General features: G+C 48.4%; 1 protein-coding gene across 1 annotated transcript in view; it reads right to left on the bottom strand.

Moving 5' to 3' along the window:
* carmil2 (capping protein regulator and myosin 1 linker 2) overlaps positions 1–3,687 on the bottom strand; it is a 323,518-nt gene extending 319,831 nt beyond the window's left edge. The window contains exon 1 of the mRNA XM_072518320.1: positions 3,634–3,687. Within this exon, the coding sequence (XP_072374421.1) occupies positions 3,634–3,673 (40 nt within the window). The 5' untranslated portion in view covers positions 3,674–3,687. The remainder of the gene's footprint in view (positions 1–3,633) is intronic.
* Positions 3,688–13,280: the final 9,593 nt, after the last annotated feature.

The raw sequence follows: 13,280 nt of genomic DNA, 5'->3' as shown, positions 1-13,280 counted from the left end.
TGCTCTTTTGGTCAGACGGAACTCAAGTTCCTCGGGGACCACATCTCCCAGTTGGGTGTGCAGCCGGATGCAGACAAAGTAGCTGCCATCACATCTATGAAAACACCAGAGGACAAGAAGGCGGTCCTCCGATTTCTGGGCATGGTTAACTTTTCAGGGAAATTTATCCCTAACCTCGCCTCTCATACCACGGCTCTCAGGAACCTGGTCAGGAAGACGACAGACTTCCAATGGCTCCCTGCCCACGAGCGCGAATGGAGAGAACTCAAAACAAAACTGACCACGGCCCCGGTTTTAGCTTTCTTTGATCCAGCATAGGAGACCAAAATTTCGACCGATGCCAGTCAATCCGGCATTGGGACAGTGCTCCTTCAACGTGATGAGGCTTCATCATGGACCCCCGTTGCATATGCGTCACGTGCGATGACCCCCACGGAGCAGTGCTACGCACAGATAGAAAAGGAGTGCCTGGGCCTTCTGACCGGTGTGGTTAAGTTTCACGATTATGTCTACGGACTTCCTCAATTCACTGTCGAGACCGACCATCGCCCGCTGGTCAATATAATACAGAAAGACTTGAACGACATGACGCCTCGCCTCCAGCGTATTCTTCTCAAGCTCCGGCGATATGACTTCCAGCTGGTATACACCCCAGGCAAAGACCTCATCATTGCTGGCGCTCTCTCCAGGGCAGTCAACACTCCATGTGGCCCAGTGGGATTCATCTGCCAGGTTGACGCCCATGTGGCATTCGCGGCCTCCAATCTACCTGCCACGGATGAACGCCTCGTCCAAATTCGCCGCGAGACGGCGGCTGACCCCTTGCTACAGCGTGTCATGCGCCACCTAACGGACGGGTGGCTCAAGCGCCAAAGCCCTCAGAATGTCAGAGATGATCTGACGGTAGTAGACGGGGTTCTTCTAAAACTGGACCGCATTGTCATCCCGCATAGCATGCGCCAGCTTGTCCTGGAACAACTACACGAGGGCCACCTTGGCGTGGAGAAGTGCCGCCGACGGGCCCGAGAGGCAGTGTACTGGCCCGGCATTAATGAGGACATAGCCAACACAGTGCTCAACTGCCCCACTTGTCAGCGCTTCCCGCCGGCCCAACCACGTGAGACCCTGCAGCCCCATGAGTTGGTCACGTCACCATGGACCAAGGTGGGCATCGACCTGTTCCACGCACTGGCACTGAGTAGAGATTATGTCCTGATCGTGGGCTACTTTTCGAATTACCCGGAGATGATACGGTTGCAGGACTTCACCTCGTCTGCAGTCATTCGTGCATGTAAAGAAACCTTTGCTCGTCACGGCATCCTGCTCACAGTTATGTCGGACAATGGCCCCTGCTTCACCAGCCAGGAATGGTCCAACTTTGCCAGGCGGTACAATTTTGCCCATGTGACATCCAGTCCCCTGTACCCCCAATCCAACAGCAAAGCGGAGAAGGGAGTACATATAGTCAAACGGCTCCAATGCAAGGCTGCCGATGCTGGGTCCGATTTCTACCTCGCCTTGCTGGCCTATCACTCCGCCCCACTGTCCAGTGGCCTGTCGCCAGCCCAGTTACTCATGGGTCATACCCTGAGGACGACGGTGCCGTCCATCCATGTCCCAGACCTCGACCACGTTCCGGTCCTTCGCCGGATGCAGCTGTCTCGTGCACAGCACAAGGCGGCTCATGATTCCCGTGCAGCTGATCTCCCTGCTCTGGCTCCAGATGACAATGTCCGTGTCCATCATCCGGATGGTGACTGGTCTGCAACCGCTGTAGTCCTTCGGCAGGTGGCCCCCCGCTCGTTCCTGGTTCGTCTACCGGATGGCTCTATTCTGCGCCGCAATCGACGCGCCCTTCATCTCGTTCCACGCTCGCCACGTGATCCTCCACTGTTGCCTCGCCCCCCCTGCTGACCCTGCCACGGACTATGCAGAGCTCCCTGTCACTCTGCATCCCCCTGACTCTGACGCAGTTCAGCCCGCTCCTGAATTGGCGGCTCTCGACCCACCCTTGAGGCGGTCAACCAGAATTCGTCGCCCACCTCAGAGACTTAATTTATGAACTTTGCGGACTTATAAACTCTCTGAATTGTTTCGTTGCTTTGTTTGATCGTTTCCCTGGTTTGTATATAGTGTTGATCTCGTTACTCTTGTTGCATACTTCTTCTCTGCACCATGCACCTTCCCATGTAAATAGCTGAGTTCTCATGTACGTAGTCCTGTAAATATGTCTTCTCACCCCACACGTAGTTAAGAACATTCTTACCATACATTATTTATTGCCACACACATACATTCTTTTATAAAAGGGGGGATGTCATAATATACACCAGTATATCATGGTGCACACACACTGATGGACACACAGCGGGACCAATCAACACACACAACACCACAGCCAATCACCAGTTAGAGCACATGCACTATAAAGACAGGGGGCATCAGAGTTCCTGCTCATTCGGGATGCAGCCTCCTCGAAGGACAGCTTACAGCTTACAGCACAGATATTCACCATGTGCTGAGTGCATAGACTGCTTAGGACAGGCATAGGTCTTTAGTTTAATCTAACATCGTGTTAACCCACAGTGAAAGTATGTTCAACAGTTTCTAAATTAATAAAATAGTGTTGCACTATTTTAAGTGTTGGTGGCCTGTATGTGTCCCACGGATCCAGAGCACCCAACACATCACCAATATTGCCCAATAGTTTGCCTGGAACTTGGCAGCATGGTTGGAATAAAAGAAACATAAAGAGCTGGCGCAGGAAGGAAGAATCTCGACTTCCACAGGATAGCGGGTACTTCCTGTTGGAGAAGTTCATGTGCTTCCAGCCCACTGAATTAAGAACCTATTGGTGCCCAAAAGACAGCCACTATACAGGCAGACTTGAAGGCCAACAGATTAAGATATGTTTACAAAGCTATTCCCATTAAAAAAAAATATATAAATTCTGATGGTAACTAGGAACATTAAATATGGTTCACGATTTAAAAATTGTACTTCAGTCTTCCCGAAAGATATTAAGGACTCACAAATTAAACAATGCTTAAATTATACCCATTTTCCTTTCAAATTGTTTTGCAACGCATTCATCATATATATCTCCAGCACTGGTTTCCAAGGCCAATACTACAGATGCATCTGGACAAGTATTATCCGCACAGCAACAGGGGCAAGCAATCCCACATTCTGGATAACACGACAATTGCGAATTAAACAACGTAACCTTCAAGCTGATCGTGTCTTCACAATGCTGACAACATCCCTGCTCACCAAGTGAACTTTCCATTGAAGCATACTTGCCAAACTTTCAACAATATTCTCATGTTTTTATTACAGAACAGTAGATATGGATATACTCCAGCTGAAACAAAACCGAATAAGAGGTTTGTTTGTCACACTGCATGCCACTTTGGTTAGATCTTTAGATAGATCTGTGCCAGTCCAAAAATGTTACAGGTGTTACTTGTGCACGACACAGCCCAGATCTTAAGCCACATGCTTAGTGTCTGTTTGCCTTGTGTTTTCAAAAGTGCCATCCTGCTCCAATAAAACTGAAATGTAAGACTCTAAAGAGGGCACAAACAAAAATGTGGCCTTCTTTTAGGATTAACAAGAATCAAAAACCATTACCTTGCAGCTCTTCGGAGATATCTTGACTAGAAGTAGCCATTTCTGCAACGACAGCCTTAGTGATTATGCAGGTACTGAGAATGAGAGAAATATCAAGTTGAAGCAGTTACACATCCTGCTGCAGTAACCACACTAAACTAAGAGGAAGCAGCTCTCTGGAAATACAATAAAGAATCCAACCAGAATACATCAAAAAAGATTATTTGTGTGTTTTAATAAAATGTATCCATATATTATCCAAATAATATATTTACTGCCATCATTGTTTGTATTTAACTAGTTGATATTTTAACCTGTAGGTACCTAATACTCACTCCTGCAAAATAGAAAGAGAGTCACAGTACTGAAGGTAATTAATAGTGAAACAGAATTAAGTTGTGTTGTCACTGTCAGTGACATCTGTCCAAACTAGTAACAATACACATATTACTTTGCTCCTGCAGATTACAGATTCATTTTTGATTTTTGTTTTCAGTTCGTTGCAGGAAATGTTCTCCACTGAAACATCTTGCAACGATTAATAAAGTGTGAGGCATAGCTGGAGTTCGATCCCATGCGATGTGGGCATAAACTGCAAACAAATAAGGGGCAATCGTCTGAACAAAACATGAATAAAATAACTTGGTGAATGGATAGAGTTGTAAGTGAAATATGTACAGTATAATACCTTGTACTGTATAATGGATACCTTGAGTAGTATTGTATAGCAATAAACTAATCAATCACGACAAACATGATTCAAAGTAGGTTTTAGAGTTTGGCCGTTAATTCCTTGGTGCTGATAGGAATGTACAGTGTCCATGCTATCACCGAGGTCAGCAGCCTTGGTGTATTCACAATAACTACATTATGTCAATTCATTACTTGGGAATGAATTCTAAATCCATCTTATCCTATAACTATAGTTCTTAACAATATTCACACGAACATAATACGATGAGATTCTGAATTGTTGTTAACCTTTTCCTTGCTTATCTATCCACCAGCTCAGTGGTTCGCAATCCTTTTTGGTTGAGGAATCCCATTTCAAATGTATTGTGGGATCAGTGAGTTGGATGTGGTGCAGACTGAGATAGTGTTGTGGGTTCAATTCTCGTGTCAGCCGTGGTCGTTCATGGAGAGCTGCCTCCTTGCCTTGCCCCATGCTTGGATAGTCAACAACGTTTCCTGCCAGCAACATGATTTTAGGTGGCAGTACTGGTTGCTGGGACTTTGTAACCACTGTTCCTTTATGGGAGATGGTGGCAGAGATGGTGGCGTCATGGTAGTGTCGCAAGACTGGTAATCCAGAGGCACAGGCTAATGCCCAGGGGGATGGATTCTAATTCCTGCATGGTAGCTTGTGGAATTTCAATTCAATTAATAAAAACTGGAATTCAAAGCTAGTCTCAGTAGTGATGACGATGAAATCATCATCGATTGTTCCATCTGGGTTTTTTTAAAGCCCATCTGGTTCACAAGAAAAGCTGCCATCCTTACCTGGTCTGGCCTACATGTGACTCCCAAGCCACAGCAATGAGGTTGGCCCTTACCTGCCCTCTGAAATGGCCTAGCGAGACACTCAGTTCAAGGGCAATTAGAGGTGGGTAGCAAATGCTGGACTTACCAGTGATGCCCACATCTATGAAGGAATATAGAAAAACAGACAGAGTAATACCTATATGGTTACTTGTGGACCTTTCAAATGGATTAGTATTAGTTTGGATTTTATGCTCCCTTGCCAGGTGGGGTAGAAGGTAGGGGGGCAGAAAACATTCCAATCACCAGAAATTACTGCACTATTTATATATAAATAACGATGAGCACATTAGTCTCACCGCTATTTTGACAGGGAATCTGGGCCTACGTGTTAGAATTAGTAATTGTGTGGTACTTCACATCTGCTACGTAACTCAAGTTCTGCCTGCACTATACCACCATCTAGTGGCTAAAGTGTTTTGGCAGCATTTGAAGCACAAACAATTTGGAAATCCAAACTACTGTATTTGTTCCAATGATAGTTGAAGTGTATTCAACTCACTGAAAATGGACTTTGATTTGGTCCGGTCACTGAGCATGAAAATATAGTAAAATGTGTATCTTCGCACACATTCTGTATGAAACAGCCTCAAGAGTATGTAAACTACCTATAAAACATTATGTACATACTTCAAAAAAACAATTCTCCTTTGTAATGGATGATGTTAAGTTTTCATACTATTAAACTGATGCACTTTCTTCCAGTTGAAGTCCAATGAGCATGTCCAAATAAACCCTGCCCCCCCAAAGGAATGTCACTAACACAAAGAAAAACGCAGGGTGTCCAAAGAAAACTAAATATTGTATCATTCAAACAATTGAGAGGTCGTAAATAACCAATTGCATAGGTTCAATGAATTGGTGGACATTGAGACTTGTAAGTCCAGAATCGTCTTCTAGGCATTTACTAATCCACTGAACATGGGAACGTAGTCACATCCTAGGATTGTGATCGTCCAACTTTAATCAATTCTAAAATTGGACCCAGCAGAAGGACCAAGTTTTTTCTCTTTAGTAGATAAGTGCAGCACGGTAGCTCAGTGGTTAGCACTGTTGCTTCACAGTGCCAGGGTCCTGGGTTCGATTCCCAGCTTGGGTCACTATCTGTGCGGAGTCTGCACATTCTCCCTGTGTCTATGTGGGTTTCCTCCGGGTTCTCCGGTTTCCTCCCACAGTCCAAAGATGTGCGGGTTAGGTGGATTGGCCATGCTAAATTGCCCTGTATTGTTCAAAGGTTAGACGTGGTTACTGGGTTACGGGAATAGGGTGGAGGTGTCTTGAGTCGGGCGCTCTTTCAAGGGCGGTGTAGACTCGATGGGCTGAATGACCTCCTTCTGCATTGTAAATACTATGAACTATGAAGTGACATCAGAATGAAGAAAATGTGATTTGCAGAGCTCTAAAGCATTGATTATGATGTAGGGATTTGCTTCTTGATGTGTAAAAAAACTGACAACTCAGTAACTGATCTCAATCTGTCTTCGGGCAAGAAGCCAGTTTACAAGGAACTTTATAAAGCAAAACTAGACACCAAGCCAGGTTAAGTGATGTTAAGACAGGCTTGGTCAAAGAGATATGTTTTAAGGGACACCTTTCTAAAAAACATTTTTATTTGCCATATTTTCATCACTTTTGCCATACAACAAAAGAGAACAAAAACAGAACAACCCCAACAATATAAAACCTGAAACACAGACTCATAAAACAAAAACGAGAACGGACACCTTCCTTAGCATTCAACGGCAACCAACTCCCAAAAGTGCATAATAAACAAACCCCAAGAATTGTGGAATCCCTTCTTCACCCCCCTCAACTCAAACTTCACCTTCTCCGGGATCAAAAACTCTTATCAGGTTCCCTCGCCACGCCAAAGCACAGGGCGGAGAAGCTGACCTCCACGCCAACAAGATCCGCCTACGAGCGATCAGCGAGGCAAAGGCTAAAACGTTCACCCCTGCACCCGCCTGCAACTCTGAACAGTCCCCGGAAATGGCTTCCGGGGGACCAGGTTCCACATCCATATGCAACACCCCCGAGATAGTGCTTAATACCTCCCTCCAATACCTTTCCAGCTTCGAGCAGGACCAAAACATATGAACGTGATTTGCGGCACTCCACCCCACATCGCTCACAGACATCCTCCACCTCCTGAAACAACCAGCTCATCTTTGATTTTGTGATGAGCAGCACGGTCGCGCAGTGGGAGCCCTGCTGCCTCAGGGCGCCGAGGTCCCAGGTTCGATCCCGGTTCTGGGTCACTGTCCATGTGGAGTTTGCACATTCTCCCCGTGTTTGCATGAGTTTCGCCCCCACAACCCAAAGATGTGCAGAGTAGGTGGATTGGCCACGCTAAATTGCCCATCAATTGGAAAAAATGAATTGGGTAATCTAAATTTATTTTAAAATATATTCGGATTATGATGAGGGCTGTCAGGAATCTGGTGGCGGCATGTAGGAGGCGGTCGCACGTTGGATGGTTCCTGCTCGAGGCTTGATTTTTTAGAATTTAATGTCGGTCCCAGGGCAATTTTTCATTTACTAAGTACAGGAAAACATAAGGAAGGAGGATGTCCAAAAACCAAAGGAAAGCCGCTGTGAAGAAGGGGGCGACTGAAGGTTCGCCGTCGCATGGAAGGGCCTGCTCGGCAACTGGAAGGATGGCGGAGGCTGGGTCACTGGGCGGGGCCACACTGTTCACGGTAGAAAAGATGACAGAGGTGATGGCTTTGGAATCTGACTAACAGTTTGCAAAGCACATGGAGGGAGGGGATGAGGAAGGAGATGATGGCAGCATTGAAGGTACTGGTGGAGGAGGCGATTGCCCCAGTAAAGATGGCGGTATCGAGGGCATTGGCTGAGGTGCGGGAGTAGGGTGAGAAACTGAAGGGAGTGGAGGAGGCCCTGGCGCAACACAGCGATCAGCTCACCTCGATGGGTGAGGAGCTGCAGAGGGTGGTGGAGGCCAGCAGGGGTCTGCGAGCCAAAGTGGAGGACCTTTGGGGCTTCAGGTAGCGAGGGAATGGATGGAGCTCCATAAGTGGAACTTAACAAAGCTGGTGGAGGAGGCCAGGGAGGATCTTAAGAGATGGGATACACTGCACTTAACGTTGGAGGGGAGGGTCCAAGTGGTGAAAATAAATATTCTGCCGAGGCTCTTGTTTATCTTTCAGGCTCTCTCAATCTTTATACCAAAGGCCTTTTTCGGAAAGTGGACACTATCATCTCTGACTTTGTATGGGCGGGGAAGGTGCCGAGGGTGGGGAGGACCCTGCTACAGAGGCAGAGGCAGCAGGGAGGGTTGCCGTTGCCGAACCTGCTTCATTATTATTGAGCGGCGAATGTGGACAAAGTACGGCGGTGGTGGGAAGGAGAAGGGATAGAGTGGGTTAGGATGGAGGAGGAATCTTGTAAGGGGTCTAGTTTGAGGGCTATAGTGATGGCAGCATTGCCAATGGCTCAGAGTAGGTATTCAGGGAGCCCACTGGTGCAGTCCACGGTGAAGATATGGAATCAGCTGAGGAGGCATTTTAGGGTGGAAGGGATGTCGGTGCTAACACCGCTGTGCGAGAATCATGGGTTTGAGCCGGGGTGGGGATGGATAGTGTATACACGAGGTGGAGGGAAATGGGGCTGGTCAAGGTGAGGGATTTGTATTTGGAGGAAGGGTTCGCCAGTCTGGAGGAGCTAAGGAAGAGGGTAGAGCTGCCAAGGGGTAGTGAGTTCAGGTATCTACAGGTTAGGGACTTTGCACGAAAGGTCTGGAAGGGGTTCCCTAGATTGCTGGGATACACCCTGCTGGAGCGACTGCTGCTTCCGGATGTGGAAGGGGAGGGAAGAATTGGGTATATATATAAGTGGCTGGGGGAGCAGGGAGGCGAGTGGGTGGTGAAGATCAAGGAGAAATGGGAAGCGGAGTTGGGAATGGAGATCAATTGGGGAGTATGGAGTGAGGCACTGCGAAGGGTAAACGGGACCTCCTCTTGTGCAAGGATGAGCTTGATACAATTTAAGGTGGTGCACAGGATGCATCTGACTCGAGCGAGAATGAGTGGGTTCTTTCAGGGGGTAGCAGATGAGTGTGAGAGATGTGGGCGGGGGCCAGCGAATCACGCGCACATGATTTAGGGTTGCGAAAAATTGGGAAGATTCTGGGCGGGAGTGTTTGCAGTCTTAGCCAGGATGGTGGAGGAGGAAGTGGACCCGGACCCTTTGGTGGCGATATTTGGGGTTTCAGAGAAGCCAGAGCTCATGAAGAGGAGGAAGGCCGATGTCTTGGCCTTCGCCTCTCTGATTGCACGACGACGAATCTTGCTGGAGTGGCGGTCGGCATCACCACCGGGGGTAGCAGCATGTTTGGGTGACCTGTACGACTTCCTATGGTTAGAGAAGATAAAGTATGAGTTAAGGGGCTCAGCAGGGGAGTTTGAGAAAAGGTGGGGGATGTTTGTGACTGTGTTTGAACTGGATCACGCTCATAGGTCGTTGAGGCCTAAACCAAAGGCGAATGAGCCGCCAAAAGCAATGATTATTTGTTTCCTTAGGTACTGTGTGAAGGAGAAGGACCTGAGTTGGGCAAAGCAGAAGTGGGAGGTGCAGTCGGCTGGGGCTGGTATAGGTATTTATTGGCACTTAACCGTGGAGTTGGCGAGGAGACAGGCAGCCATCTGCCAAGTGAAGACAGCACTGTATAACAGAGGTGTGTGATTTGGCTTGATGTACCCAGCTAAGTTGAGGGTGACCTACAACTCCAAACAGCGGGATTCTCCCTTCTGGGGACTAATTCCCCACGCCGGCAGGAGAACCGGCGCCAAACACTCCGGCATCAATAGCCCCCGAAAGTGCGGAATTCTCCGCACTTTCGGGGGCTAGGTGGACGGCGGAGGGGTTGGCGTTTCTCCAGCTGGTGCCAAAAGACGAGTCCGCGCATGCGCCGAAGGGCCGTCGTGATCTTGCGCATGTGTGGAACCGCCAGCATGGTTCCGCGCATGTGCAGACCGGCTGGCGTATTTTGGCGCATGCCAATGCAGTTCTCTTTTCCCTTCAGTGGCCGACGCGGAAGGACGAAGTGCCCCCGCGGAACAAGCCCACCCGCAGATCGGTGGGCCCCGATCACGGGCCAGGCCACCGTGCCCCCCCCCCCCCCCGCCGAGGTCGGATCCCCCCACGTCCCCCCGAGGACCTACCTGTCAGGTCCCGCCATGTTGGACCATGTGTAACTCACGCCGGTGGGACTGGCCAAAAACGGACGGCCGCTCGGCCCATCGGGCCGGGAGAATTGCCGGGGGGGCCGCTGCCAATGGCCCCCGACTGGCGTGGCGTGAATTCCGCACCCGTCTGAAAAACGGAGCCGGAGCCGGAGAATACGGCAACCGGCGTCGGGGTGGGATTCGCGCCACCTCCCGGGGATATTGACCACAGTATCGGACTTGGCGTAGCTTGGCATGCTCTAACATACAAAAGTCAGCTCCCCTAGGACCCCCAGTATACCCCAAAACCTCTACCCAACTGGTCCTGCACTTCCTCAACCACACCCAGTGAGAGCATCTTGCCACTGAACAGCACACTGCTCACCCAGATGAAGAGAAGAAAAAGAAAATCCTTAAGGAAAAAACACTTGAGTTGGGCAGAAACAATATAACTAATCCCACCTCATCATGCACCACTACTCATTCCCTAAGAACACCAACCTCAAGGAATTGTCAGAAGGAACCCAAGTCTCTGCAGGATACATAATCTGTCCAGGCCATCAACGGAGATTGGCACGGATTTCTAAATTCCTAAATAACATAAAAGCCCAAATAAAGCCTGATATGGTTTGCTCTAAATGGAGGGCTATCCGCAATCTCAGTGAGGGCTATACTAACTCTGTCATCCACCTCCACCCCCACCATCTATCCATCATCCTGCCCTGGCACCACTCATCCTCATTATAAGTGAGATAAGGGGTGTCGAAAAAGCACTCGTCTCTCATAACCACAAGGATTAAAAGACATAATGACAAAAAGGAGTAAACCTGCGCACAGACCATATTTCACATAATCAACTCAATATGACTTTTGCTAGACAGGATAACAGATGACACTTGCCCTCGTGCTCACATCTCTCACGCCCTTACAGGAGAAAAGACAACAATAAATAATCAACAACATAATCACAAGGGAATAACGTCCAGGGTTATTGAATAATTGCAGGACCACGGCATCATCTATGTTGCTCCAGATGGCTGACGCCAAGACAGGAACATTCCTCAGGGTCTCTCAAGGATTCCAACGAACTAAGCACCTTCTATTCCACCATGCTGCTGCTCTGGCATCCCAGCAATACACAGCCTAAGTCCTGGCTGGGGGTGGGGGTGGGAATGACTCGAGCCGCTCGGCCACTCCCACCCTTTGCAATGAGAATAGAGGATAGGATAATATAGGGTCAGTAGTTGGGGAGGCCAAACCAACCCCAGGCCTTGAAGGTTAAACATTCTGTGCTTCTTGAACCCGATGCACCCAGCTTCCAAATCCTAGAGCATGGCAGCCAATTTTCAAACTCAATCAGGTACTCACTTCCCACTTCTCGCCAGGGTCCGGGCCCACGGACATACCTTGCCCAGCCCCTACCACCTGAACCCATCAGGATAAACAAAAAACCATGCAGCAGGATCTTGTCTGGAAGGCGGGCCCTTACCAAGGAAAGTGCTATTCCGCATGAAAGAACTCTTTCATGCACCGCTACCATTCTCCCAATGGATACCTCGCAAATCTTCAATGTGAACTTCAAAGGCCTGCATCGCAGAGCCGAGATCTTCATCCAGAACAGTTTTCAATGGCGGCCATCATTCGGATGCACACCGCACCGCCAAGGTGAAAGCCCACTTACCAGCAACGATGGCACTGCAAGCTGGGCCCCACCCCAGCCCACTCCGACTGCCATGGTCAAACAAGGATTTTCTTCAATCTATCTTGGCTCCTCTTCCACAAAACACCAATCAGGGTCATTCAGCAACATAGCTCAAGACATATCCCAAGAAAAGATAAATATGATATGTGCACCAGGATAAAATAAAGGATTACAAGATGAGCAGGACCAGAGCTCAGAAAACACAGCTGCTCCCACACTCACATCACATGATCTCCCTCCCCCTCCCACCCCTTCCACTTTTTTGACAGAGGCCAGCTCCTTCGATATTGATTCCAACCTCAGAACTGTGGTTTTGCTCTTTCTGTTCTTCCACCTTCCAGCTACACATGGCTTTTATTTTAAACTGGGCAAAAGATTGTGCTCTCCACTTCTGGCATAAGAGATCCATTTATATTGGCATCATTCAAAGGAATATGCTCTTGAAGATATAGAACGAAAATCAACGGTTCTATGATTAACTGACTTAATTTATACCATCTTGGCTCTTACCAAGTCGAAGGGTATCAATATTAAGAGCACTGAATCCACTACTGAAGACATTATGGGGGCTACAGATTTCAAACTGGATTATGTCTCATTTTTAAATTGCAGACATTCAACAGGGCAGCACGGTAGCATAGTGGTTAGCACAATTGCTTCACAGCTCCAGGGTCCCAGGTTCGATTCCCGGCTTGGGTCACTGTCTGTGCAGAGTCTGCACGTTCTCCCTGTGTCTGCGTGGGTTTTCTCCGGGTGCTCCGGTTTCCTCCCACAGTCCAAAGATGTGCAGGTTAGGTGGATTGGCCATGATAAATTGCCCTTAGTGTTCAAAATTGCCCTTAGTGTTGGGCGGGGTTACTGGGTAATGGGAATAGGGTGGAGGTGTGCGGTTTGGTAGGGTGCTCTTTCAAAGAGCCAGTGCAGACCCGATGGGCCGAATGGCCTCCGTCTGCACTGTAAATTCTATGAAAAACTTGGAGACCGCAGGTACATTTCTTCGGAAAATCGGCTCCTTCTCCCAGCAAACGTGCAGAAACTTAAGCTGGAGAATCCGGTTGAGAAGGTTGTTTAGTGCTGGTCCGAGGCAACAGAAGAGCTCCTGCGTGATTGCTTGGAGTCAGTGGACTGATCCATATTCAAGAACTCAGTGACCAACCTAAATGAGTATGCCACCACTGTCACAGACGTCATCAGCAAGCGTGTAGAAGTGTGCCAAAGAAAGTAGTACGTGCGTTCTCCAA

Source organism: Scyliorhinus torazame, chromosome 10, assembly GCF_047496885.1.
Source record: "Scyliorhinus torazame isolate Kashiwa2021f chromosome 10, sScyTor2.1, whole genome shotgun sequence".
In the NCBI taxonomy this organism is placed as follows: domain Eukaryota; kingdom Metazoa; phylum Chordata; class Chondrichthyes; order Carcharhiniformes; family Scyliorhinidae; genus Scyliorhinus; species Scyliorhinus torazame.
Note: the sequence above shows the minus strand (reverse complement) of the source record. Positions and strands in the feature narration are given on the sequence as shown.